The sequence below is a fragment of the Alexandromys fortis genome, unplaced genomic scaffold (genome assembly GCF_014885135.2).
Source record: "Alexandromys fortis isolate MF-2015 unplaced genomic scaffold, M_Fortis_MF-2015_v1.1 scaffold_26, whole genome shotgun sequence".
NCBI classification, from domain to species: domain Eukaryota; kingdom Metazoa; phylum Chordata; class Mammalia; order Rodentia; family Cricetidae; genus Alexandromys; species Alexandromys fortis.
This window is the reverse complement of record NW_026067894.1, coordinates 16,335,260-16,360,717: the sequence shown is the minus strand read 5'-3', so window position 1 is coordinate 16,360,717 and position 25,458 is coordinate 16,335,260. Positions and strand designations below refer to the sequence as shown.

The 25,458-nt window shown below is 54.1% G+C and overlaps 1 protein-coding gene across 1 annotated transcript; it reads left to right on the top strand.

Moving 5' to 3' along the window:
- The first annotated feature begins 1,870 nt into the window (after nt 1-1,870).
- On the top strand, nt 1,871-23,977 carry Rspo1 (R-spondin 1). The gene is made up of 6 exons (XM_050155896.1): nt 1,871-2,327; nt 6,541-6,894; nt 19,556-19,747; nt 21,929-22,078; nt 22,384-22,572; nt 23,216-23,977. The coding sequence occupies exons 2-6, from the start codon at nt 6,801-6,803 to the stop codon at nt 23,377-23,379; spliced, it is 789 nt and encodes a 262-aa protein (XP_050011853.1). The 5' UTR covers nt 1,871-2,327; nt 6,541-6,800; the 3' UTR covers nt 23,380-23,977.
- Nucleotides 23,978-25,458: the final 1,481 nt, after the last annotated feature.

Here is a 25,458-nt window from a genome sequence, read left to right as displayed (position 1 = left end):
TAAGTTATAAGCTCTCTCCACTTGGAGCTCAGGTACAACCAAGGGCAGGCCAAGATGGGTTCCTCACATGTGACTGACACTTTGAAGCTGAGGAGTATGGGGAAGATGTGTCTAGAAGAATCCACAACCACAAGTGTTGAGGCAGCACAACCTTGTTGGGGAAACCGCAATCCTTTTATAGGCCAGTTGCTTTATAGGCTGTGCATGTCTCTCTAAGCAGTTTACCTGATACCCCAGAGACTGCATTCACACAGGCAAGCAAGGGGCAGAAGGAGCCGGAAAGATGGCTCAGCAGGTAAAGGGGCTTGCTGCCCAAGCCTGACCACCTAAGTTCATCCTCAGGACCCACATGAAAACTGACTTGCACAAATGGTCCCCTGACCTCCATGTCCCTGTGTGCACCTCTCCACACATTAAATTAATTAATTGATTGAAGAAAATAAATGTAAAGAAGGGGGCAAGGAGAGGAAAAAAGAATGAGTCACGTAATTGGGAAATTGGGCCACAGACTGTACATTTGTAAAAGTGCTTGGAATAAATTAACCGTACAGGAAAAGCTCTTCCCGATGCCTCCGCTGGGTCACATGCTCTAACCCCCTATCTCCAGCCAGGGGCCTTCTTCCCTTTCCCACCCATTCCTGAGCCGCTCAACTCCTAGACTTCCTCAGGCGAGAAACCTGAGTCCATGCCCAGCACTGACAGCTTCGCCTTCTAGGGCTGCATGGTTTTCGTTCTCTCTCTCTCTCTCTCTCTCTCTCTCTCTCTCTCTCTCTCTCTCTCTGCAACAAAATAAAACCAAACAAAAGCCTAACGCCTGGCGTGGCTGGTCAGGGAGTTATGCAAGTGTGTAAAAAAATAAAATAAAATAAACAGCGCACTCTCGGCATTTAGGGCTGTTTGATTAGGTGCAGAGCGTGGCCAAGGGCTGATCGGACCCAGAGGAGGCTGGGGCAGCGGAGCAAGGAGGGCCTCTGGAGGGGGCTTGAGGGCCCTGGACCAGCTCCTACAGACTTGGGAGGCTTCTGAGTGTGAGCCCAGACACTGGGCACTAGAGAGCCAGCAGCTTCACTTCCTCTGGCTAGCCACCCTGCTGCTCCCTGGCCATCAGAACCCCCCAGGGGCCTTTCCACCCTTGCCACCACCACCACCTCCCATCACTACCAGCGACCCTGTGCCCTTGGCTCAGCAGTCAGGACTCCCTCCTCTTCTAAGGAGATCCCACAGCCTGTCTTCATTACTCACCCCGCCCCCCCCCCCCCCCCCCCCCCCCCCCCCCCCCCCCCCCACCCCCCCCCCCCCCCCCCCCCCCCCCCCCCCCCCCCCCCCCCCCCTCCCTCCCTCCCCCCGCCCCGTCAGCCCATTCTCTGCTGGAACTGAACACACTGCAAACGCAGTTTGAGCTTCTCTCCATCCAGTCTGAAGTGAGGGTGGGAGACGCTGTTTGCCATCCTCAGGCTTGTGGCTTCCACCATCTTTCTCTAGGTTTGACTTCAACCTTCCTCTAGGTCATTGCAGGTGTCTGTAACCCTTTCTTGCTCATTTTCTCATCTTACATTTTTCGAGTTCCTGCCCGGAACTGGGCATCGGCATCCTTCATTTCATGGAACCCTCAAAGCAAATGAGAACCCGGAGGCTCGGAGAAGTTAAGTAACTTAGTCCTAGTCCTTAGTCCCTGGAGCAGGGACGGGACTGGTGACTGTATTGTGGAATGGCCCATATTGATTCCAGTAGGAAACTTTCCTCACCCCGGTCTCCTCAACTGGTCAGAGGCACTGAAGGTCTGACCCTGAAGAGAAGGAGGGTTTGGCCAGACCACTAAGCCCTGCTCATTTTGTACCTGCCCCCTTTCCAAGATTCTGATGGAGGGCACGGGCCTTGGCAAGCGTCCTGGGCCCCTGCTTCTGACCCAAGAAGAGCTGGCGCGGGGCGGGGAGAGGCAACGTGAGCTCGCAGCGTTCGACACCGTGCAGACGGCGTGTCCCTAGTCCGGGTGTGCGGGAGGGGGCTACGGAGTCCCGGGCCCGGCGCTCCAGTCCGTTTTTTCTTGCGGATCGGGCAGGGGGGCCGGCCGGGGGTGGCGCCGGGGGATTCCCTCCCTCGTGCGAGCCGGGGACCGGCCCCTCTCCGGGCGCGGGGCGCAGAGCCCGGGCGGCGGAGTGCGGGGCCCGCGCGGGCCGCCCCAGCACCAATGCGCCGGGCGGGGCGCTGGCGACCGAGAGGGCATTGAGCAACTGGGCGGCGGGCGGAGCGCGGGGCCGACGGCAGCGCGGGACCCAGTGGCCGCGCCCTCGCCCCTTCGGGCTGCCCCGCCGCGGCCACTGCGCCAGGTGAGTCCCGCGGCCCGCGTCGTCCGCCCCGGGTCCCGGGTCCCCGTCGGGGCGCAGCCGGAGCCTGGGAGGCAGCGCAGATCCCTACCCCATCCTGTCGTCCCGCCACACATCAGCTCGGGACACCCCTCCCGGATCCCCCAGCCGCGACCCTCCAACTCCAGCCGTGCCCCCACGCACCCCAGCTGCAACCCAGCTGTAACCCAACCTCGACCCACGCGACCCAGCCCCGCCTCGAGTCCCCAGCCCCTACCCACCCATCCCAGCCGTGCCCCACGGACCCCAGCTGCAACCCAGCTGCGACCCAGACCCACCCGGAGTCCCTAGCCCCGACTCACACGACCCAACCACGACCCACGCACCCTAGCGGCGACGCAGCTGCGACCTAGCCCCTACCCACGCGACCCAGCCCGATTCACGTCGACCGGGTCCCTCCTCCAAGCCCGACGTGGTAAAAGGTCCATGAGCTGTGCGGTGGCCTGACTGAGAAAGGTGTGCTGCGGCCACTCAGGGACGTCAGGGTGAGCCTGGCTCTGGAAACCCAATCCTGCGCATTTGCAGTGCTCGCGGGGAGATCAGACAGATGCTGGGAACATGTGGGTGGGGGCAGCGGGTCTGCTCCCCGGGCACCTGTCAAGGCCTCTCTCAGAGAGAGAGAGAAGGGAGGATGAAAGGACGTAAGCGCTGCAGGCACTCGCAGGGAGTGGAGCCTCTCTCCGCGTCCAGGGTTTGGGGGCGACGGGGTGGTAACAGTCTCCGCGCCGCGCGCCTGATGTTTCTCTGCGATACCCGCAGGTCCCACTGGCACGCACTCGGTTCCACCCCCGCCCCGAAATACTTTGGCTTCTTCCTGGCAGTCGGTTGTTCCTCTGCCGCTGGAAGATCTTAGGGATGGGAGTGTTGGGCTAATGAGAAGGCATCGACATGGTTTACATTTTTGGGTCTGCATCCGACATCTGACGGAATACCAATTTATCCAAACAGTGTTGCTGCAGGCAAGGAGGTGAAAGTTACCCCAGCCCCCTACTCAGACCGAGTTCCCGCCCTCAGCACCACCCGCAGCTGAGTCCCCTTTCCCCAGCGTGAGTCCTCCCTGTAGGTCCTCCCCTCCCTGACCCATGTGACCTCGGTTTGTGATCTCTGGCCAGCTCAGCTTCTGGCCCCCAGACGCTTCACCTGCCCTGGTCCACCACCCCCCCAGCCGTAGTGGCCTACAAGCCTCAGCTCTTTGTAAAGGCCAGCCTCGAGATACTCTGCCCAGTAGCGAAGTAGATTTAAAATCGTCTGTCCTTAACTCCACAGGACCATGTTTCCCTGTAATCCAACCTTGCCCCTTCATTTGTGATAGAGCAAATGAAGGTCTAGCCCCTGCCAGGTGGGAGGAGACGCCCAGTAAGTGGAATTCTGCCCCGGCCAGCAAAGCTGTTCTAGCTCCCACCAATGCCTTAAACGCTGTCCACGGCTCTTTTAACAGGGTGTAAGGAAACCTCCAAAATGAACATGGGAGCTAGAACGATTCAACACCCAAAGTCAATCAGACACTATTAGAAACAAGGAGGGGTATTTAAAAGTCGGTCCTCTGCTCCTAGCTCCTCTCCCTGCCCTCCTCCACAGTATTGGTGTCCCCTGAGTACCCAGGTAGGACCCAGAGGAGCTGGAGGGAAAGGGAACCTCCGAGGCGGGGAATCTGTGGTACCACAAAGTCTCTGATCTAATTCACTCCCGCAAAATGTCAGATAGCCTGGCGATATTAGGTCATTGTTTCCTGCCTGAGATCAGCTATGGCTGTAGCTACACCTTCATAGGGAGTACCGCTCTGCTCTTTACCCACACTGCCTTGCTCCTGTCTGTTGCTTATACTCCCTGGTGCGGGTGAACTATTAGCTCATTTGCCTGGTTGGAGATAAAGATACACAGTGCCCGAAAGTATTTAAAATTCTTTCCACCCCAGGGGGAAGCCGGCGCCCCCTACCTAAGCCACTGAAATTCACACCTGCTCCCCCCCAATCCCAAGCAAAGACAGGTTTCCAGGAGATGGCAGGGGGTTCTCAGTGGCAGGGATTCCAGGGACCTGGTGAGTATGGCAGGCCAGAGGGGAAGCTGGGAGGATGGAGTGGAGAGTAAGGAGGGCCAGGAAGGAGTTGCCATTGCCTGGGCTGCTCAGCCCTTGCCTTTGAAGTACCAGGCATCATTCTGTGGACACCAAGAGCACAGTGACATCCAGGCGATCTTTCCTGACTGATAGACCCCACACAGTGACACCAAAGTCAGACTCAGGCTTGACCCTAGACTTATTTGAGGCAGTGTTTGCGGGCTCAAGGACTGGCAGGTCAGAGCTACCCAGTACGAACACACTGTCTGACACAGGCTTTCCTGAAAGGGGACAGCTTCAGGACCAGGGCTGCCAACCAGAGAGACATGCAAATGTGGCAGTTTCATGCTGGGGCTCTGCATTTAACCTGGTACCCAGATGATTCAGAAGATGTTAAATTCCTTTATCCAGGGCCATAGGAACATTGACACACAATGAAACCTCATTCACACACACACACACACAAATATTACTACATTAACCGGGACCCCACTATTGCCCACCCTGTTCTAAGCAAGCTATGGATGCGCTCGCTAAACTATTCCTAAACCAGACACTTGCAGATTAGGAAGTAGGCTTTTAGGCTCACAGTAAAGCTGTGTTACTTTGTTAACTCAAAGTAACACAGCTAATACACCAGCAGGGTTGACCTTGCAAGCCAGGCAGCCTGACTCTGAAGTCTGTACCCAGGACCTTCAGGGTCCACATCCAGCCCCTTGGCTGGATATCCATGGCTGTGGGGGCTGGAGTGTGACGCCACGGGCTGGGAAGTTTTGGCACGGGGTACTTGGCAGGGAAAGGGAGTGGGTATAGGCGGTGGCAGCCCACAGGGCACCAGGGGTGGTGGGGGGCATCTCTGCTGGCTCCAGCACCAGCACCAGGTGGGATCCATCAGGTTCATGTAAACACTTCTCACGGGCAGCTTAACCACTTGAGTGTGTCTGGCCTTCAAAGCCAGCGGGAGAGGCCTCCGAGGGAGGAGGGAGGAGGGAGGAGGGAGGTACCGAACTCCCTCAGGGGGTAATGATTTATCTCCAGTGCAGGTGGGCTCTGCTGGGGCCTCTCTGGGAGGCCGGGGGTAGACTGGGCACAGAGGAGCTGGAGGGGAGAGGAGAGAGGGCTGGAGGCCCTATGCTAGTATCTCAGATTTCTCATTAGTAAGTCAAAACAGCTTAGAGCTAGGGCAGAGCCGATCCCCATTTCAGAGATGAAGAGCCCGAGGCTCAAGGAGACAAAATGACTGGTCCAAAGACAGCTAGCCCCTGGGCAGAGCCTCCTGGGGGAACTGGTCAAAAGCTCACCCGGTGACCCTAAGTGGGTGTGCCCTTGCACTTTCTAGGCAGCGTGTGGGCGAGCCTCTATTGTGAGTGGGAGGGGAAGTCTCACCGTGGCTCCTTCATTAACTCTGAAGCTCAGATGCGTCAGGCAGGGACGGGTGCCCCTGCCCCCATCACCCTAGCCACTGGGTCCAGAGCCCTGGCTCTCTCTGCGCTGGGGATTATCGTCATTCTCTGTGTTTCTGGCCAGGGCGGGCATTGCTGCTGTTTTTATCCCCTCACAAAAGCCAGGCCCGCCAGGCCTGCTGTGTCAGAGTTTCTGTGGCTGGGGGGGGGGGTGGTGCTGAGAGGGGAACCCTCACTTCCTTTTCTCCCTCCAACCCCAGAGGGCCATGCAGAGTCTGCCTGCTTGCCAGAGGCCACTACTCTGACTTCTGCATTGGGACAGGTGAAAGGCACATGAGCACCAGGAAGAGAAAGCTGAGGAGTCACTCTTAGGAGGACAAAGAGGGCTCCTTTTCAAATGTCAGATATTCTTGCAGCACAAGGTCTGTAGGGTAGACTTAAAGAAGGACTTCCACTTAGAACTAGCCAATATTAATCAGAGAGGAGGCCATCTGGTTTGATGTGGCTACCATTATGTTCCAGTAATCCCCAGTGTTGGGATACAGGATGCTTGGAAGTAGGAGAATGAGATTCCTTCTTCAGGGATGTCTGGTATAGAGTGTGCAGTGCCCAGACCTCCTGAGTTCTACAAAGTCCAGGGCAAGAAAACCCAAAGGAAGGGAAGAGGTGTAAATCAGGGGCTCCCGTGGACCTAACCCTTCTCTCTCCTTACTCACAGGTCTATCTTGGGGGTAACGCTCTGCTGAAGTGACAAGACTTCCCATGTGACCCCCCCGAGGTGACTTTCAAACAGGACAGGACCTCCCTTTCGCCCGCCCCATGGAGAACGCGGTTCCATAACCGCTCAGTTCACGGCTGAGATTATGGAGGATCTGGGCTGCAGCCCAGGCCTGAGCCTCCTGCCACTGACCCAGCCTCAGAGCCTTTAGCAAGAGACCACCCCTCCCGCCGGGGGCCCGGGGCTGGCCAGTGACGACTATGCGGCTTGGGCTGTGTGTGGTGGCCCTGGTTCTGAGCTGGACGCACCTCGCTGTGGGCAGCCGCGGGATCAAGGGCAAGAGGCAGAGGCGGAGTGAGTACCTGCTGGGCTGAGCCACCGAGGGCCTCGGTGTGGGCGGGGCTTTGTGAGGACTGTGGATTATCCGGTGGGTGGTTTCATTTGTTGAGATGTACTGGCCTGTAAACCCCTTACTATTGACCTCTTCCTTCCTCTTTGAGACTCTACTTTCTGGCTCAACGCCTCTCCAGGAGGCCCTTTGACCCAACACCAGCTTTGTAGGGTATCCATGGTGATGCGAGTCCCTGCCGGAGATGCCCCCGTTTCCCCCAGCCAGGCTCAGGCGGGCAGGGTATCTCTCTGAACAGCAGCAGTCCTTTGGACAGGGGTGCTGCACATCTGGGCAGCAGGCACCCAGCTTCCCTCGCTAGATGACAGAGAAGGGTAGGTGAGTTTCTCCAGTCACTTAAACCTGTGGGATTCCCAGAACCAAAGCCAGCACGCCCTTCAGAGAAGGCAGTTTACAGTGGCAATGACCTTGCTGTGTGGGGCGCCCTGCAAGAATTCTGAGCATAAGAGAAGCCCATAATCCCGGCTCTGGGGAGGGTGGGACAGGATGGCCATGACTCCAATGCCAGAGTTTGATGAAATACAGCGAGAGAGACTCCTGCTTTAAAAATCACAGCTAAGACAGAAAGAGCAGGGTGGATAGATGGCTCAGTGGTTAAAAGTGCTGACTGCTCTTGCAGAGGACCCAGGTTCAATTTCCCAGAGCTCCTAATGGGCAATTTACAACCTGTAAATCCAGGGGTACGACACCTCTGAGTTCTGTGGGCACCTGCACTCGTGTGGTGTGCACATACCCCCCCATGCCTATGCTTAATTAAAAATAATTTGGGGGGGATTTTCGAGACAGGGTTTCTCTGTGTAGCTTTGGAGCCTGTCCTGGAACTCACTCTGTAGACCAGGCTGGCTGCGAACTCACAGAGATCCGCCTGCTGGGATTAAAGGCATGCACCACCACTGCCCGGCAAAAAAAATAAATATTTTATGAAAGAAAGGAAAGAATGGCAAGTCCAGTTTTCTTTTCTTTCCTTCTCCTTCTTGCTATGTAGCCTTGGTTGGCCCAGAACTCTCTATGTAGGCCTCTCATTTGCATTCATCCTCCTGCCTCAGTTTCCTTAATGCTTGGTTTGTAGTTATTCATCATGGAGCCCAATGAGCCTAGTGCCTTTTAAAACAGAGTTTCCTAAAGTTCAGCGTTAACTTGAACTCCTTGCCTGACCTAGACATCCCTAATCCTCTGCTCAATAGCTGCGGGGGGGGGGGGGGGGGGGGGGGGGGGGGGGGGGGGGGATCGTGTACCGGGAGTGGCCAGTGTTTGCTCGTGACCCTGCCAGAGAGTTGGGTGGGGGCCTCTTGCTCCCAAGGCCTTGTCCCTCTTTCGACATCCCCCCCATCAAGGATGGTTGGTCGTGTCACGCAGGCAGGAAGTCTTTCCGAAAGCTCTCCCAATTCCCCTTGCCTCACTTTCCTCATGGGATTGATGCCTGCGAGCCAGAGAAGACTGAGGGCCAAGGCTCTCCACAGCCTGGGGAGGGAGGCTCAGGGAATTGGTGAAGCCACCTCCAGCTTAGCAAACAATTAGGGACAGTGAGGTTCCAGCGGCTGTGGCGAGGCCTTTCGCGGTCCTCCCCACGGCTCTGTTGTGGCTCTGTGTGACTCCTCGGGTCAGATATGGTTTAATAGTTTATAATCAGTTCTCCTTTGTTTCCGAAATGGGGGGTGGGGGGCAGGGAGACAGAGAGACGTGGAGAAAATGTCACTAACAGGCACAGCGCTCCTGTTCACCAGTGGGGGCCACATGCCCACTGACACAGGTAGCCATCACGCCCAGGATCAAGGCGGTGGCACTGACACAAGCTCAGAGGTGGGTTCAGGAGGACAGGTTTCCAGCTGTGGCTGTCAAACGTAGCCATTTCCTTACGCTTCATTTTTGACCCAGCCACACCCGGTGCTTGGGCCGCCTGTGCAGCGGCTTGGATTGCTGCGCACGTTAGGGCATCGGGCAGGGAAGGGAGCACTCCAGCGCTGTGAGGGTCAGCGGGCATGAGGGTAGGTGCTGTCAGCAGGTACCTGTTACCTGGTGATAAGGAAATGCCGCTGCTCAGGAGCACAGCCAGACATCTGGGGAGCACAGAGAGGGACGTGAGTACGCTGCTGGCTTGTTTGTGACGCTGGCGGTAGGACCTGGGCCTCAGGCACGCATACCCTAACCTTAGATAGATGTGTAAATGTTATATGTATTTGTTTATTTAGAAACTGTGTGTGTGTGCGCGCGCGCGTGTGTTCATGGGGGAGGGTTCTTACGGCACAGCTTGGAGTGTGGCAGTCAGAGGGCAGCTTCGGCTGTCAGTCCCTGTCTTCCCTCCTTGCCTGACACGGGATCTCTTCACTGCTCTGAGTCAGACTAGCTGGCCCATCTACACAGGGGTGCCAGGACTATAGATGTTTTTGATACGGGGTCGCGCTTTTACATGGCTCCTGGGGAATCCAAAATCAGGTCATCAGACTTGTGTGACGAGTACTTTTATCTGATGCGCCATCTCCTCAGCCTATTTCTTTCTTTCTTTTTTTTTTTTTTTAAAGCAATTTTGTACAATGTAAAGTCCCATTCAGACTTCAGCTCTCCAGGACCATTTTGTGCTATGGTTTCTGGGCACTGGGGGAGGAAGAAGGAAGGCTAGGGCGTGTGTGGAAGGGCGCTGGACAACAGCCAGCTGAGGAGCTTGAAGAGCCCTCAGGCTTTTGCCTGACTGCCATCCCTCTTGGGTGTGTCAGTCAGCCACTAGCAGCCACTGGTGAGATCTGATTGGTCCTCTGGTGGTTTGAACCTGGAAATGTGTGATCTTGAGGTCTGAGAGCCCAGGGAAGCCCAGGGAAGTCCCCTCCCACTCACCAAGGACCCTCTCCTTCCCTCTCTCTTACCTCACCTGCTCTAGGGTCCCTAAATCTCACTAAGCCCTCTTTCACCCCAGCATACCTTCCCTTAGCTCCCTATCTGATTCCAGGACCCTCTACTCAGTCCTGCCCCGAGTCCTCCCTGCATCTTCCCACTGCCTGCTCCCACTCGGGTGCTTACATCCCCCACTGCCCATGCTCCAGTCCTGCCCCTCTCGTCTCCCTTCATGGAAACTACACTGGAAACCAGTGGATACAGCCATGATGGTGAAAATCTGTAATCCTAGCTCTTGAGAGGGTTGAGGCAGGAGCAGTGATTGTTGATTATTATGAGTTAAAGGCTAGCCTGGGCTATATAGTGAGCCTAACCTGGACTACATAGTAAAACCCTGTCTAAAAAGAAAGGAGGAAGAGAGAGCTCTCCACCTATGGCAGATGGAGCTTGAAAAGGGCCTGGGATGGGGAGCACACCAGTTAGCCAGTGTTGTGAAACTAGGGAGCACGGCAGCTGAGAGAGTCCTGGGAGCTGGGGAGGACTTCAGTGTCTGCTTGGGAAGTGGATGCAGGCGGGAGGAGCTGAGAGCTGGCTAACCACGAACTTCAGGGACTTTTTTACCTCCCCCCAGTCCTCCGCAGTGGGCTCTGTCCCATAGGAAGGCAGCACCCATCAGAATGGAATTCCCACTGGTTGGGATGAAGCCCCCCCCCACTGTTGGCATGGAGTCCCTGCACCCCGTTGCCTAGAGCTGCACCCAGGCTGCAGTCACTGTTGCAGGGAGGAGCAGAGGCCAACTGGCGCTGCTCTTTCTCCCTGCCGTAAGGAGTCTGGACTTGCCCTCTCTTGAGCTGCAGCTGGGGAGAGGCCACCAAGAGGCTTCCAGTGCAGATCTGGGCCAGCCTCAGAGAGAAGACAGAAAGGGAGCTGGCGCCTGTGAGAAACAGTGAAGGTCTCCAACCACGCTCCCTTTGACTTAGACTCCCAACCCCCGTGGGTCCAGTGAATGTGCCACAATAGCCTCTGGTCCAGGGAACCCAGAATCAGACCCACTCCCAAGAAGGCCCTGTGTGGCCTCTCCTACTCTCCTTCCCCAGGCCTCATTCCTCATCCTCTACTCATCAACGCCTCTCGGGCCTCTCTCACCGAATCCAGCTGTTCCAAGACTCCCTCCTTGACCTAGCTCACCTGAGTCCCCATATGTGCCAAGCACCACTTCCTACACACCAGTGGATGCTTGCCACCGTCTATGCCCACACCACACCCTCCTTGAGATCCTCCACCACACACTACCCTCGGCCCAACTCTAGATAGCTCCAGCCCTCGCCAGTCTCCATCCTTCCCTGGGCTCCCATTCAGAAACAAGACAGATTCTGTCCACCGGAGCCCTTTCTAGTGACAGGAGGAGACATCTCAGCAGAAAGAGCAACAAGAGGTTAAACCTACCATGATGGATTCAAATGGTGGGGAAAGGCCACCACAGGAAAAGACTCCATCCAGACTTGCAGGGAGGTGGTCAGGGAGGACTTCCTGGAGGAGAAAGGTAGTTCTGAGGCTCTGAAGGCTGCAGAGTGTGACATAGAAGAAGGAAAGAGGGGTGTGTTTGGGGAAGAGGTTACTGTTTGGGATTGGGTTGAGGAAGGAAGTGGGTGGGATTACCACGGGGAAACCTTTTGACCCCCTGGAAAGTAGGTCTTACTTTTAGAAATGATAGTGTTTCAGGTAGAGGTGGGAGGTCACCATGTGTTTGGTTGTAGAGGGATGCCTGGCGAGGAGGCTGTTGGGAGTTGGAGGAAGTGAGCTGGGGAGGAGGGACCATGAACAGGGAGCTGTGTTTCACAGAAGGGCTGGTTGAGCCACCAGGTCAGGCAACAGCAGCCCCCCTCACCTCTGTCCTGAGGCTTGAACCTAGGGCGTCATACGTGTGAGGTGAATCTCTACCACTGAGCCACATCCCCAGCCTGCAACTGAAGCTTGAATGGGTTTTACACGGGGTTGATAGAGGCCAGAGGCAGGGGCGGCACCATGGCAGCACAGCCTTGCCTGTCTGACCAGAAAAGGGCGCTTGAGGACCTGGAGAGATGGCTTAGTGGTTGAGAGCAGTGGCTGGCCTTGCAGAGGACATATTCGATTCCCAGCGCCCATATATCAGTTCACCACCTTCTATAATTCAAGTTCCAGGAGACCCAACACCCTCTTCTGGCTTCCAGCACCAGGCATGTATGTGGCACACAGACATGCACGCTGACAAAACATCCATGCACAGAATTTTGTTTTAAATATGTTTTTAGATATGACTGGGAAGCCAAGGGTTCCAGAGCAGAGGCAGTAGAGGGGCAAGTGGGAAAGGCTGATGTCCTCTCCAAGCGCCTCCTCCTCCCTGAGCCTGAGTAGCCTCCTCGGCTAGGCTGGCAGCGCAGGGCCCAGTCTTCACAGAAAGCAGCAGGAGGGAGTTCTGTCTGGCCCTTTCCTGGCCAGTGGGACCAAGCCTTGTCTTCCTTCTGGGGATGCTCGGGGACACTCAGCACCTTAGGGCCCTTGCACCTTAGGGCTATTGCTCCTGGGAGGCGTGTGGCCGTCCCCTAACCAGCTGGCTCAGAGAGTGAGTGCCCACTCCTCCTTTGCAGCTATCTGTCACAGTGCCAATCCCGCATCCCTGGTGCTGGCTAGACCCTTGTCACCATACCCTAGCATTCAGCTCCCAGAAGTCCCAGGATCCTGTTCGCTGTGCAGTGAATGGTGGGGAATGACAGGGCCTCAGTTTCCCCTTTGCATTTTTTTTATTATTATTGAAAAAAAATTCTGCCTCCTCCCCGCCTCCCATTTCCGTCTCCCTCCCCCCACTCCTCTCCCCCTCCCCCGCTTTGCATGTTTTTTTTAACTTGAGACTTTGTCTCAAATAACCCAGGCTACTGAGAGAGATCTTCAGCTTCTGATCCTCCTGCCTCCACCTCCTGAATGTTGGGGTTACAGACTTGCACTACCATACCTGACTGATGTCATGCTGGAATTGGAGCCCAGACTTTATGCCCCCTAGGCAAGCAAGCACTCTACCCACCAGCTCCAGCCCCAACCCCTCCCCTCTTGTGTCCTCTATGCATCTCCCAGACACACGTCATTTCCCATGGGTTCTCCATTCAAGATCATATTCCCCATGTGAGCACCTGGCCAGCCTCCATGGAACCCCTCCTCCAGCCATTGGTTCCTCTCCCGTGACTCCCTAAGCTAAGAGTGTCACAGGGCTCCTGTTCTGCCCTGGTAAACAGTCCTTGGTTCACCAAGCTGACCCCTACCCATCGCTGGGTCCCCACATTTGAGCTTCCAAACCTTTATGCAGGCTTCTGGATCTTCTTCTAACCCAGTCAGTCCTGCAACCTCATCTCTGTACCCTGACCCTTTCATCTCTGCAGGTCTTCATCACTGTCTCTGCCTCTGAGTCTTGGCATCCTATCCCTCCTCCCCCAGCCCCGTCCTCCCTCTCTTCCCTTCTCCTACTTTCTTGCTCTTCCTCCTCCTTCTCTTTCTCTTACTCCTCTCACCCACTTTCTTCGAGACAGGACCTCACTCTGTACCCCGTGGTCCGGAGCTCAACGGCAACCTTCCTGCTTCCGTCTCCGGAGTGCTAGCGTTGCTCTCTGTCTCTTGCTTTGTTCTGCTTTATTCCAGAAGCCTTCCCTTCCATCCACTGCCCAGATCGCTCAAGTTTGGCTGCTTTGCCCTTCTCAAAGGCACACTGTCAGTGACCACTAATGGTCCAGCCTTGTAGGCATGTTTCAAAGCTACATGTCTTGGCCCCCTCCCAGTGCCGTCCCTTAGGAAACCTGGTTCCTCTCCCACTCTGCCAGCTCCCACCTCCCCAGGATCCCCCCCACCCCCGGCTACCTCTTTCTAAGCCCTTCTTCCTCTGCTTCTCTGCGCAGCACAGGGGCTGCGGGGGCATGGCCTGAGAGCTTTGCCCCTCTACCCCTACACTCCCTAACTCTTGAGGATTCTGCCAGCACTGACCCCACCTTGCTGCTCCACCGCCGTCACGCTTCCCAAAAGCAATAACATTGCTTCGTCTTTAGATTACTCTGTCCCTTTTATGCCCCGCTCCTGCCCTCTGAGACTCCTGTATTGACTCCCAGTGTGGTTGTCAACTGTATCTGCTGTAGATTCCTTATGGGACTGGGGCCTTCAGCCTATTGGTGCCTCCCTCTTCGATGAGCACCCTCTTCCTGTGGCTTCCCTGGCTCAGGATGTTTTTCAGGATCCTTAACCAGGCTCTCGTTGGGATCATCAAGGCTAACCTTACCCTCTCCTGTCACTCTTTGCCTCCCACTCTCTAGGCCCATTTGCCATCTCTTTTGTCCTTTTGTGTGTGTGTGGGAGTGGCTGGTTTTGTTTTGTATGGGTTTTTTTTTAAAGGCAGAGTGCCGTGTAGCCTAGTCGAGGCTAGCTTAGAACTTGCTGTGTAGCCAACACTGGCCTTGAACTCCAGATCCTCCTGCTTCTACTTCCCAAGCGTTGGGATCATAGTCCTGCAACAGCGTGCCTGGTGCCCCTTGCCCTGAATGGATGTTTCTACTGTTTGTCTACTGACAAACTTCATCTCTTGAGCCCCACTTGTGGGATCACCACTTTCACATCCCAGGTCTGTTTGCCCCTTTCCCCAGTCTTGGTCCTGCCCCAGCTCACCGCTGTTAGAAGCTGGTTCTCACTACGTATCATAGGCCAGCCTCAGAGTGGAAACCCTCCTGCCTGGGCTTCCAGAGAGGACCACAGGTGAGTGATACTGCTCACCTTCCCATTGTGAGAGTTTTAACCCAGTGATCTTCCTGCTTCCTCCTTTGCCACCTCTTCAGCCCACTGTCCACCGTACTGAGGGGCCTTCTAGAGTGAAATCCTGACCATGGCTCCCATCAGCCTCCCTTGCTGCCTTTGGGTAGTGTCTTTGTTTCTTTTATTGGTGTGAGGTTCTTCCTGGCTCAGCCTTGCTTCTCTTTCAGCTTCCCACGTTCCCATTCTCGCCGTGCTCCTCCTATGCTAACCCTGGGTGTAGCACATTTTCTAAGCCAATACCAGCGTCAACTGAGAAAAATGCAGTGTGATTGGTTGAGTGGACTGTGGGGTAATGAGGGGGCCTGTGCAAATTTGTTCTTTTGATTGTTTGCTTTTCCAGACAGGGTTTCTCTCTGTAGCCTTGGCTGGCCTAGAAGGCCTGCTCTGTAGACCAGGCTGGTCTTGAACTCGATCTGCCTGTTTCTGCCTCCCGAGTGCTGGGATTAGAGGCGTGCGCCACCACCGCCAGGGGCAAATCTGTTCTTAACAGAGAGACTAAGAAGAGAGAATGAATGTTGAAATCTTGCTATCAAGAGTCAAGCCTCATTGTGCAGGCCCAGAGTCCCAGTACTTGGAGCTTGAGGGAGGAGGCTTGAAAAGTTCAAGGCTAGCCTGGATCTATAAAGCAAGTTCAAGGCTAACCTGGGCAACTTAGTGAACCCCTATCTCAAAGTAAAAAGAGGGCCGGGGATGTGGCTCAGTGGTAAGCTGTTTCCTAGCACTGGATGGCTTTGCATCATCCCCCGCTGCTGAAAACAAAATCAAAGCCATAAAACCCCCCTGTAAAGACTGGGGGACACTCAGGTCATCTCAACCACTCATGCAAAGGGCAAGCAGCCAGTGAGTGTTCCTTTCCGTAGCAAACAGGACCGTGACTCAAAGGACCTTGCATGGCATGGAAGCAGTCTCTAAACTCTACAGTGACCCACACCCTCTGTGCACGGCTGAACGAGGGCCGAAAGGCTCTGCAGAGTTGCAGTGCCCTTACGTATCTGCCCCTGCAGTGAGCACGCCAGGCAAAATGAAAGCGATGCTTGATTTTCACCAGCTCAGTAGCACTGACTCCAGGCCAACAAGTTTCACCTGAAGGAACTCATTGAGCTAGACGCTCTTACTTTCCGAGCTCTCGCCAACAGCCTCCATCTGCCTTGCGTATGCTGTGTTCTCGGTGCCCGCACGGGACACACACACTGGCTGATGCATCATGGCTCAGTAATTTAACCTCTTCATCTCCTTGTCTGCAAGAAAGGAGGCTTGATCATAATAATGGGATGGGCGTGATGGCTCACACCTGTCCTCCCAGCCCTCGGGAGACAGAGGTGGGGGCAATTGTTTCAAGTTCAAGGAAGCCTGGGCTACGTAGCAGTTCCAGGATAGCTTGGGCTACACTGTGAGACTCTGTCTTGAAAGCCGAAGCTTGGTAGAGGTCTCGCCTGGTGTGCACAAAGCACTGTGTTTAATCCCTAGAGCATCATAAAGCCGGATGTGGTGGCACAAACCCGGCATCCCAGCACTCAGAAGTAGAAGAAGGAGGAGCTGGAGCTCAAGGCTAGCCTTGGCTACATAGGGAGTTTGAGGGCAGCCTGGGCTACATGAGTAAAAGTTTCAAAAGTAAACAATGAAACCAAGTGGTCTGCAGCCAAAATGTCTGGGTAGGGCCTCTTTTCTCTGTCCCCTCCCAGAGAGTCACTGCACACATAGGTCTGTCATCAGGGTTGCGAAAGGCCCTGCAGAAAAGGGTTCTGGCAGTGTCTGCCATCCCAGGCTGCTGGAGCCTGAGGCCAGAGGACCATGAGTTTGTGGCCAGACTGTGCTACATAGTGGACCTTTTCTCAAAATACAAACAAATGCTGGGCATGGTGATACATACTTTTAATTCCAGCACTTGGGAAACAGAGGTAGACAGATCTCTATGAGTTCAAGGCTAGCCTGTTCTGTAGAGTAAAGCCCAGGACAGCCAGGTTTCATAGTATAGACCCTGTCCCAAAAAGACAAAAGCAAAGCCGGGTGGTGGTGGCACATGTCTTTAATCCTAGCACTCGGGAGGCAGAGGCAGGCAGATCTCTGTGAGTTCGAGGCCAGCTTGCTCTACAAGAGCTAGTTCCAGGACAGACCCCAAAACCACAGAGAAACCCTGTCTCAAGAAACTAAAAAAAAAAGGGGGGGGGCAAAAGCAAGATGGAGGTTAATCCCAGAGAAACCCTGTCTCAAAAACAAACAAACAAACAAACAAACAAAAACCCAAAAAACTCTTCCCACAAAAATAAAGACTTAAAAAATATTTTATAATTTAAAAGCAGAGCTAGCAAGATGACACTGCCAAGCCTGACCTGGGACCTACACGGCAGAAGGAGAGAACTAGAAAGTGTTCTCTGACCTCTTCACATACACGGTGACACACACTCACACACACACACACACGCACACATGCACACACACATACACACATGCACACACACACACGTATGCCCATACATACACACACAATAAGTAAATGTTAAAACAAAACAAAAATAAATAGGGACAACAAAAGGCACTTGCTGCAGAGTCTGATGACTGGAGTTTGGTCCCTAGATTTCATATAAAGGCAGAAGGTTGTGTCTGACCTCCACACAACTGCAGTCACACAAGCAGGCACACCAACCTCCTCACCAACCTTGCCCTAGCCCCACCCACCCACAACAACTACTACTACTCGTAGAAATAAAGCCCCAAATCCCGATGGACGGAGAAGATGGTTCAGTGGGTAGGAGCCCTTGCTCTGCAAGCAGGAGGACCTGAGTTTGCATCCGCAGCTCCCCATTACAGAAAAACAAAAACCCAGACATGGCTGTGCCCGCCCATAACCCCGCCTTGCGGGGTGGATGACAGGCCGGTCATGAGCACTCACTGGTCAGCGAACCTAGCCAAAATAACCAGCTTCAGGGTAAGTGAAAGAGCCTGTCTCGTGGCAGTGGAGCAGAGGGTGGTGGAGGAAAAAGCTCAGTGTCTTTCTCTGGCCTCCATACGCATGCACGTGGGGGGTGCATGCTTGCACACTCACTTGCTTGCATCATAGCACACTTAAAACAGGCGGGGCGGTGATGGTGCACACCCTTAATCCCAGCACTCGGGAGGCAGAGGCAGGTGGATCTCTGTGAGTTCGAGGCCAGCCTGGTTTACAAGAGCTAGTTCCAGACAAACAAACAAAAAACAGATAGACAGACAGTCCTCTTGAGATTCATTCCATGCGCTGGTTCCATGGCTCACCTGCAGCAGGGCTCTCCTCCACATCCTCCTGTTAACATCTCGAAGAATCCTGTGCAAAGGGCTCTTGAAGGGAAACACTGCACACGGGACTGAAGTTCCTTAGTGCAATATAGAGAGAAGACACCTTATCTCCCACCATTCCCTCCCCCAAATAATCTGCGTGTACCTTTGTCCTCTCCAGTCCTGTTCCTTCCAGCACTCTTGTTTCTGTGCTCTACAGGACAAATTTTCTACTGGTCCCTCAAGAAAGGCCCCATGGCACCTCCTTCGAGAGTCCTTTCTTCTCTCTCTTCTCTTTCTTTCTCTTCCTTCTTTCTCCTCCTCCTTCTTCAACAGCCTCTTACTATATTGCTCTAATCTGGCCTCAAATTCACAACCTTCTACCCGGAATGCTGGGATTACATGCAAGAACCACCATACATGGTGGCTGTCCCGGACTCTTGAGTCTGCTGTTGCTGGCTTAGGGCCGCCGGCACTCACATATGGATGGGTGCCTGCCCGGCTGAAGGCCATTCCCTCTGCAAAGAGGCTCATTTTGACACCTGACCCCTGAGCTCACTCCACATGTGGCACATGGAAGGTGACGGGTGAGTGTGAGCTGAACAGTTAGTGAAGGACGGGATGAAACCTAAGTCTCAGAGCTGCTGTGGAAGGTTGCGCTGCCTTCAAAGAGAACACTAAACCGGGATGTCAGCATCACAGACATTTTGGACCACATGATTCTTTTTGTCCAGGGAGGGTCCACACATTGGAGAATGATCAAGGGCTTCTTTTATCTTTACTCCCTTGATACCAGTAGCAACTCACTGGTCGTCATGATCAGTAAAGTCCCCAGGGGCTGGGGAGATGGCTCAGCAGTTGATAACACCAGAGTTCAGTTCCCAGCACCCACATGATGACTCACAACCATCTGAGTCCCTTCTCTGACCTCTGAGGGTAACAGGCATGCATATGGTGTGTGTGTGTGTGTGTGTGTGTGTGTGTGTGTGTGTGATACATGAACAATTAAAATAAATCTGTTTCTTAAAGTCCTTAGGGTTGGGAATTTAGCTCTGTGGAGTGCTTATCTCAAATGTTCAAGGCCCTAGGTTTGGTTCCCAGTATCACAAAAACCAAGTATGGTGGCATCTACTTGGGATCCCAGCATTCTCAAGGCAGGAGGACAGAAGTTCAAGGTCATCTTCTGACTACCTGAGACTCCCGTCATAAAAAAAAAAAAAGTTGGTCAAATGCCTCCTAGGAAGCAAAATCTCTCAAGTTGAGATCATTATTCTAGGTGTCAGTTACTCTAGTTATCTTTCAGTCTTTCTCCTTGTAACTTTTAATCCAGGATCCCTCTTGCTCTTAAATCTTTACCAACAATGGAAAAGCTTCATTGGGTACCTGAGGCTGAAGTCTCTTCCCTTGGAAAGAGTTAGGGTAAGGTTCCAGGAAGGTACTGGTTGAGTTTCAAATCTGGGGATAAAGAGCAGGCGTCCAGACTTGGATGTGCTGGAGCCAGTAAGAAGTTAGGGGTGCAAATCCAGGCATGAACACTCACTACCTAGGGGCTCTGGGCTTGCTGAGAGCTGTTCACCCAGCCCTGTCTCTCGAGATACACATCCCCTTTGTGCTACGAAGCCCCCAAAGGATCACCTCCCATTTCTGTGGGAGCCCAGAAATATGGAGGTTCCTCTACAGCCACCTTCTCATGCTTACTTTACCCTGCAGTCAGTGCTGAGGGGAGCCAAGCTTGTGCCAAGGGCTGTGAGCTCTGTTCAGAAGTCAACGGCTGCCTCAAGTGCTCGCCCAAGCTGTTCATTCTTCTGGAGAGGAACGACATCCGCCAGGTGGGCGTCTGCCTGCCGTCCTGCCCGCCTGGATACTTTGATGCTCGAAACCCCGACATGAACAAATGCATCAGTGAGTGTGTGGGTGGCAGGGTGGGGATGGAAAGGCCCTGGGCCCTGGAGGACTATGCTTTGAACTAGTTAGTAATGGCCAATGAGGAGCGCAGAGGGCACACAGAACGATGAGGCGCACTCTTGTTTCAGATATACAGGCACACATCCTCCTAGAGGCTCTACCCATAATCCCACTGTGTTGAAACCACTAACGCCACCCTACCCTTCTCTCTCCATAGCTGCACCTACCTCTGTTCCCACAGGTCACTCTGACTGTCCCAACTCATCTTGTCAAGCCGTAGACCCCAAAGCTAGTCCCTCACTGTGCTGCCCAGCCCACTCATTAACCACGGCCCAGCTACTGCCCCTCCTTCCCCTTGTCCTGTCTAGACTCCCAACACCTGTCTCCTGCACCGTTTCCATAGCCTGTCCATCCAGCCAACCCTCTGCGCCCCAGCCACCGAGATGCTTCTGAGACTTACAACCTAGTGCGCATGCCTGCTGCTAGTCAGTCAGGGTAGTGTCGTCACTACCCTGGCTCCAGGGAACCCCGTCTGGCCGTTCTGCTCTTTCACAAGTCCCCGTGGTTTCTGGCTCTGCTTTTTCACCCCAGCCACAGTTCCATGTGTTACAAGGCACGTGCTGCCCTGTCTCCATCCCGTTCCTGTAATTACACCTGGGACATTCTGGGGGGCATCCAGTGAACCTGTGAACCATTTGTTTCCTCCTTCCTTCGGTGCCTTGAACTCATTTCCAGATCTCAGATCGCAAAAGCCTTTGGAGGGAGGCTGGATAGAAGGGGCCAGAGGTTCTGAAAGCTGGTAGATTAGAGGCGCGGAGGGGAAAAGCCTTCTGAATTCTGCTCTGGGCTTGGCTACTAGCTCTTTGTATGACCTTGGGAGTAGCTCAGCCCCCCGACAGCTCATCCTTGAATTGGGAGCGCTTGTCTTTCCTCCCTGGGCTGTTGAGGGACACACCTATAAGCCTCTCGGTGTCTGGCACTCAATAAATGGTAGCTACTATTGTTATTTGATTCTTCTTGTACTGGCAACCAAACCCTGGAATCTAAGCAAATGGTGGGAGTGGGGTGGGGGGTGGGCAAGGAAGAGGTGGCCGGAGGAAGGGAGGCAAAGTTGAAAATAAGTCACCGGGACAAAGTTACAGAAGAAGGTGGGTGAGTAGCTCAGTGAGATGAAGTGGGCTCTGGGAGCTGCCCTCTTGGTCTTCAGGGCACTGAGGAAGGGGGGGGGGAGGTTCCTGGATGTGCCAGAGTCTGGTAGGCAGGCAGCTGTTGCCTCAGGTGCCAGAGACTGGGAGGAGCCAGTACCTTGAGGAAGCCAATACCTCCCAGGCTGGGGAGGGGAGACGGTGGAAGGCCTCTCTGTTCTCAGTCAAGCCCTGCTCTGCCCACCTCCCGCAAAGGAGGGAGCTGGCAAGAGGAGGAAGGGAGGGACCCAGAAGTCCAACCCAGGGGTTCCTGGCACATGGTTTTGCACAGGGAGAGGAATTTGCCCTGGGATTGCTCCTACTCCTTTGAGCAGATTCCTTCTGCTCGGGGCAGGAGGAGACCGAGTGCTGGGGCTGGGGTGCTGTGGGTGCCCAGCAGTGTGAGAAGGGGTGCCACACAGGTGCTGCCTGAGAGGTCATTCTCCCGTTCTGTCCTACTCTTGTTTCGTTTAGTTTCCTTTTGTTTTTTGAAAGTGTTTCTTTGTGTAGCTTTGTAGCCTGTCCCGGATCTCACTCTGTAGACCAGGCTGGCTTTGAACTCACAGAGATCCACCTGTCTCTGCCTCCCGAGTACTAGGATTAAAGGCATGGGTCACCACCATCCAGCCAGCCCTATTTTTAGAGGGTCTCTGGGATGCCTTGGGATGCTGAACCAGTCTTCTCTGTCTCCACCAAGCCCAGAAGGCCCCTCCTCCTCTGAAACCCTTGGGCCTCAGCCTGGGTTCTAGGCTCTGAGACTTTGTTTGGGTTCTGGTTAACTTGTTGACAAGCATCCCAGTCAGTGCTCAGGAGTGACTACTTCAGTGTCCTCTCTTTGTCCCCTCCCTTTTGAAAGACTCCTCTGTAGCAATCCCACCTCTAGACCAAGATCCTGACCTCTATGACTGGATGTGAGCAGTAGGCTTTGAGGCCGGGGATAAAAGAACTTGCCCATCCTGACCGGGGCCAAACTCCATTCTGCTTCTGTCTGCAGAATGCAAGATTGAGCACTGTGAGGCCTGCTTCAGCCACAACTTCTGCACAAAGTGTCAGGAGGGCCTGTACTTGCACAAGGGCCGCTGCTATCCAGCCTGTCCTGAGGGCTCCACAGCAGCCAACAGCACCATGGAGTGCAGCAGCCCTGGTAAGGAGCGGATGCCAGAGGCAGAGGGCCCACAGCCCAGAGCAGAGAGCTGGATGGAAGTCAGAGGCTGATGGCACAGGGTGAGGGGGCGGAGCAAGACAGGGTGAGGGGGCGGGGCAAGAGAAAGCTCTCCTTCAGCAACCTTCTTTTGGATATTCTTTCTCTGTGGGGGGTTTGGACTGGGATTGGGTGGGTGGGTGGGTGGGTGGATGAGAGTTCCCCAGGGGCACTCAGACGGACCAAAGGGGCGAGGGGGCGGCCCCTTTGCCTCTTCCTTCCCTCCCTCCTACCTCACCTCCCGTCAGCACAATGTGAAATGAGTGAGTGGTCTCCGTGGGGGCCCTGCTCCAAGAAGAGGAAGCTGTGCGGTTTCCGGAAGGGATCGGAAGAGCGGACACGCAGGGTGCTCCATGCTCCCGGGGGAGACCACACCGCCTGCACTGACACCAAAGAGACCCGGAAGTGTACAGTGCGCAAGACGCCATGTCCTGAGGGTGAGCTGCAGCCTCTGCCTCCAGGGATGTTATATCTACGTCATGCCCGGTGTCCCAAATTGTGCAAAGTGGGGACATATCCTGGCTGAGGACAGTGCCCTGAGATGCTCTGTGGCAGAAAGCTGAAACTTCTGTGGCATGATTCCTGTCCCATTTCTTCTGGGTGTTCATTTTAGAAGGACCCTCGAAGAACAGAGCAGGTTGAGGTGGGTTAGGCCCCAGAGACTTGGACCCATTCAGACAAGGCCACAGAGCCTGAAGTTAGCAACGAGGTGTAGATGCTGTCCGCCCACCCTGGCTGGTCTCAGAGGTGGGTGTTGGGGAGTAGGGACTGTCCCACTTGTCCCGATACCTTCAGTGAACAGTCAGGAAATGCTTAGGGTCTTTGGGGTCCAAGGGCTGAGGCGAAGGGGGGGGTACCTGGTATGCATTGGGAAGTGGTGGCAGAGACAAGTCCCTAGGGACTGTTTCTTGTCCTCTTGCTATACGGTCAACTGAAGAGACTATAGCCATAAGAGGATTTGAGGCCATCTCCTTTTGCCTTCCTACCGAACTTCCTTGCCATGACCTCCTGAGAACCCTTGGGCACCCAGAGTATCTGAGCATCCTTCGTTGATTTTTATCCACTATCCGATTGTTGCAGGGCAGAAGAGGAGGAAGGGGGGCCAAGGCCGGAGGGAGAATGCCAACAGGCATACGGCTAGGAAGAACAGCAAAGAGCCAGGCGCCAACTCTCGGAGACACAAAGGGCAGCAGCAGCCACAGCCAGGGACAGCAGGGCCACTTACATCAGTAGGACCCGCCTAGGCACGGTGACCAGTCTCCAGATCTGTGTGGAAGAGTCTTGTGCTGTGTACTGCATCATAGGAACTTTCCAGAACTGGAGCATCTGGGACAGCAAGTCCACACATCCTCCACTCGCCCACCCACCCATCTATCCATCCATCTGTCCATCCGTGCATATCCAGGCGCACATATGGCCACATCAGAAAACGTCAACACACACACACACACACACACACACACACGCATTCTTGATTTTTGAAGTCATCGAGGATACTTCCCTCCTGTGGCCCAGCTGTACACACTCAGTTTATGATGCTCTCAGAAGACATGTCTGAGAGAACGTTTCCCAGCATCTGAACCTAAACTTTAAGGAGTGGAACCTTCTGAAGGAGTTGCTGGGACAGCATCTGGCAGGTGGATGGCAGCCCAGAGCCAAAGCTGGAGCAGCTGCCAAGGGGGAGAGTGCTTTCTCCTGGCCTGTGTGGCACTCCCAGCTGTGTGACTTGGTTGTTGGAGATGAGAGTCCTTACACAACCGGGATCCATGTCAGGGCTGAGCTGACTTGGAGACGGCTTAAAGTTTATTTCAAATTAAAAAACAAACAAACAAAACAAGCTCTCCATTGATCTTCAGGGTTTGAGGTTCGGTGGGTACATATAGAAGCAAGGAAGGGTAAGGCCCGATTTTACAAGCCCCCTAATAGCCTAATGGCAAACTTTAGGGATACCTAGAGGATGGTCACCAGGTTTCTCTGCATTTTTTTTTTAAGATTTTAAAACATTTATCGGAACGTTTGTGCGCCTGTGTGAGTTTCTGTGCACCACATGCATGCAGGTACTCACAGAAACCAGTTACAGGAGGCTGTGACCTGCTGGTGTGGATGCTGGGAACTGAACCCCGGTCCTCAGCAAAAGCAGCAAGTGCTCTTAATCACTGAGCCATCTCTCCAGCCCCATCAGTACTCTTGTTAATCGGAATATGGTCTGGGGGCCAGCTATGGCCTTGTTGGCAAGCAGCTTATGGGGAATGAGTCTCTAGTGCCATTCCAGACCTAGGGTCTCACACATGTGTGTTAGCCGGGCTCCGGGTGGTCGGCACACGCATCCTGGGAACTGAACCCCGGTCCTCAGCAAAAGCAGCTGACCGAGTGGTTGATTTCCTCAGAGGGCCAGTCTCAGCCTTCTCTCACAAAGCTCAGAGGATGATGGGAGAGACAGATGTTCACCAAATGAAAGTGCAAGCAAAACCCCAAGCACAAACAGAAGGTCAGGGGCAGGCACATTCATAGAGTGTGTGACAGTAGGGGAGAAGAGTATGAGACAAAAATCAAAGACTGCCCATCTAAAATACTTCTTAGTATGCCACCAACATAAACAATTGCTAGAGAAACCGTTCACATTATTAACTAAGTCTCCCACATTCCGTGCATATATTTTCACATATAGTATAATATTCTGTCGTGAAAATTTTTGCCAGAAACTTAAATTGTATTTAGACCTCACGAAAACTAAGATTGAGCCGGGCAGTGGTGGCGCACGCTTTTACTCCCAGCACTCAGGGAGGCAGAGGCAGGCGGATCTCTGTGAGTTGAAGGCCAGCCTGGACTACAGAGCGAGTTTCAGGACAATCAGAGCTATGTAGAGAAACCATGTCACAAAACAAACAGAAAACAAGATTGAGCGGAGCAAGAGATTTGCCTACTCAAGTTGTTTTCAAAATAATTCTCTAATAATTAAATTGAAAATTTCTAAGTTTCACCAATTAGTTAGCACTGTGAATTCAGCTCTTTTCAGTTGCCCAGTGGCCATATTTGAAGTGCTCCCAAGTCACTTGTGGCCAGCCAGCGATCATTGCCATAACCATCACAGTTCACTATGTAGATCAGGCTGGCCTCGAACTCACAAAGATCTGTCTGTCTCTGCTTCCAAGTACTGGGATTAAAGACATGTCCCCCCATACCTGGCATCAAGAACAGAGTTCTATACAGAGGGAACGGTGTGCTCAAATGGCCTGTGGCAGAAAGGGGGCTGGTGTTCAAGGACCTGAAAGAAAGCCAGATGGCTAGAAAGCACGGGGCACAAGCAAAGTGATTCTGGGGAG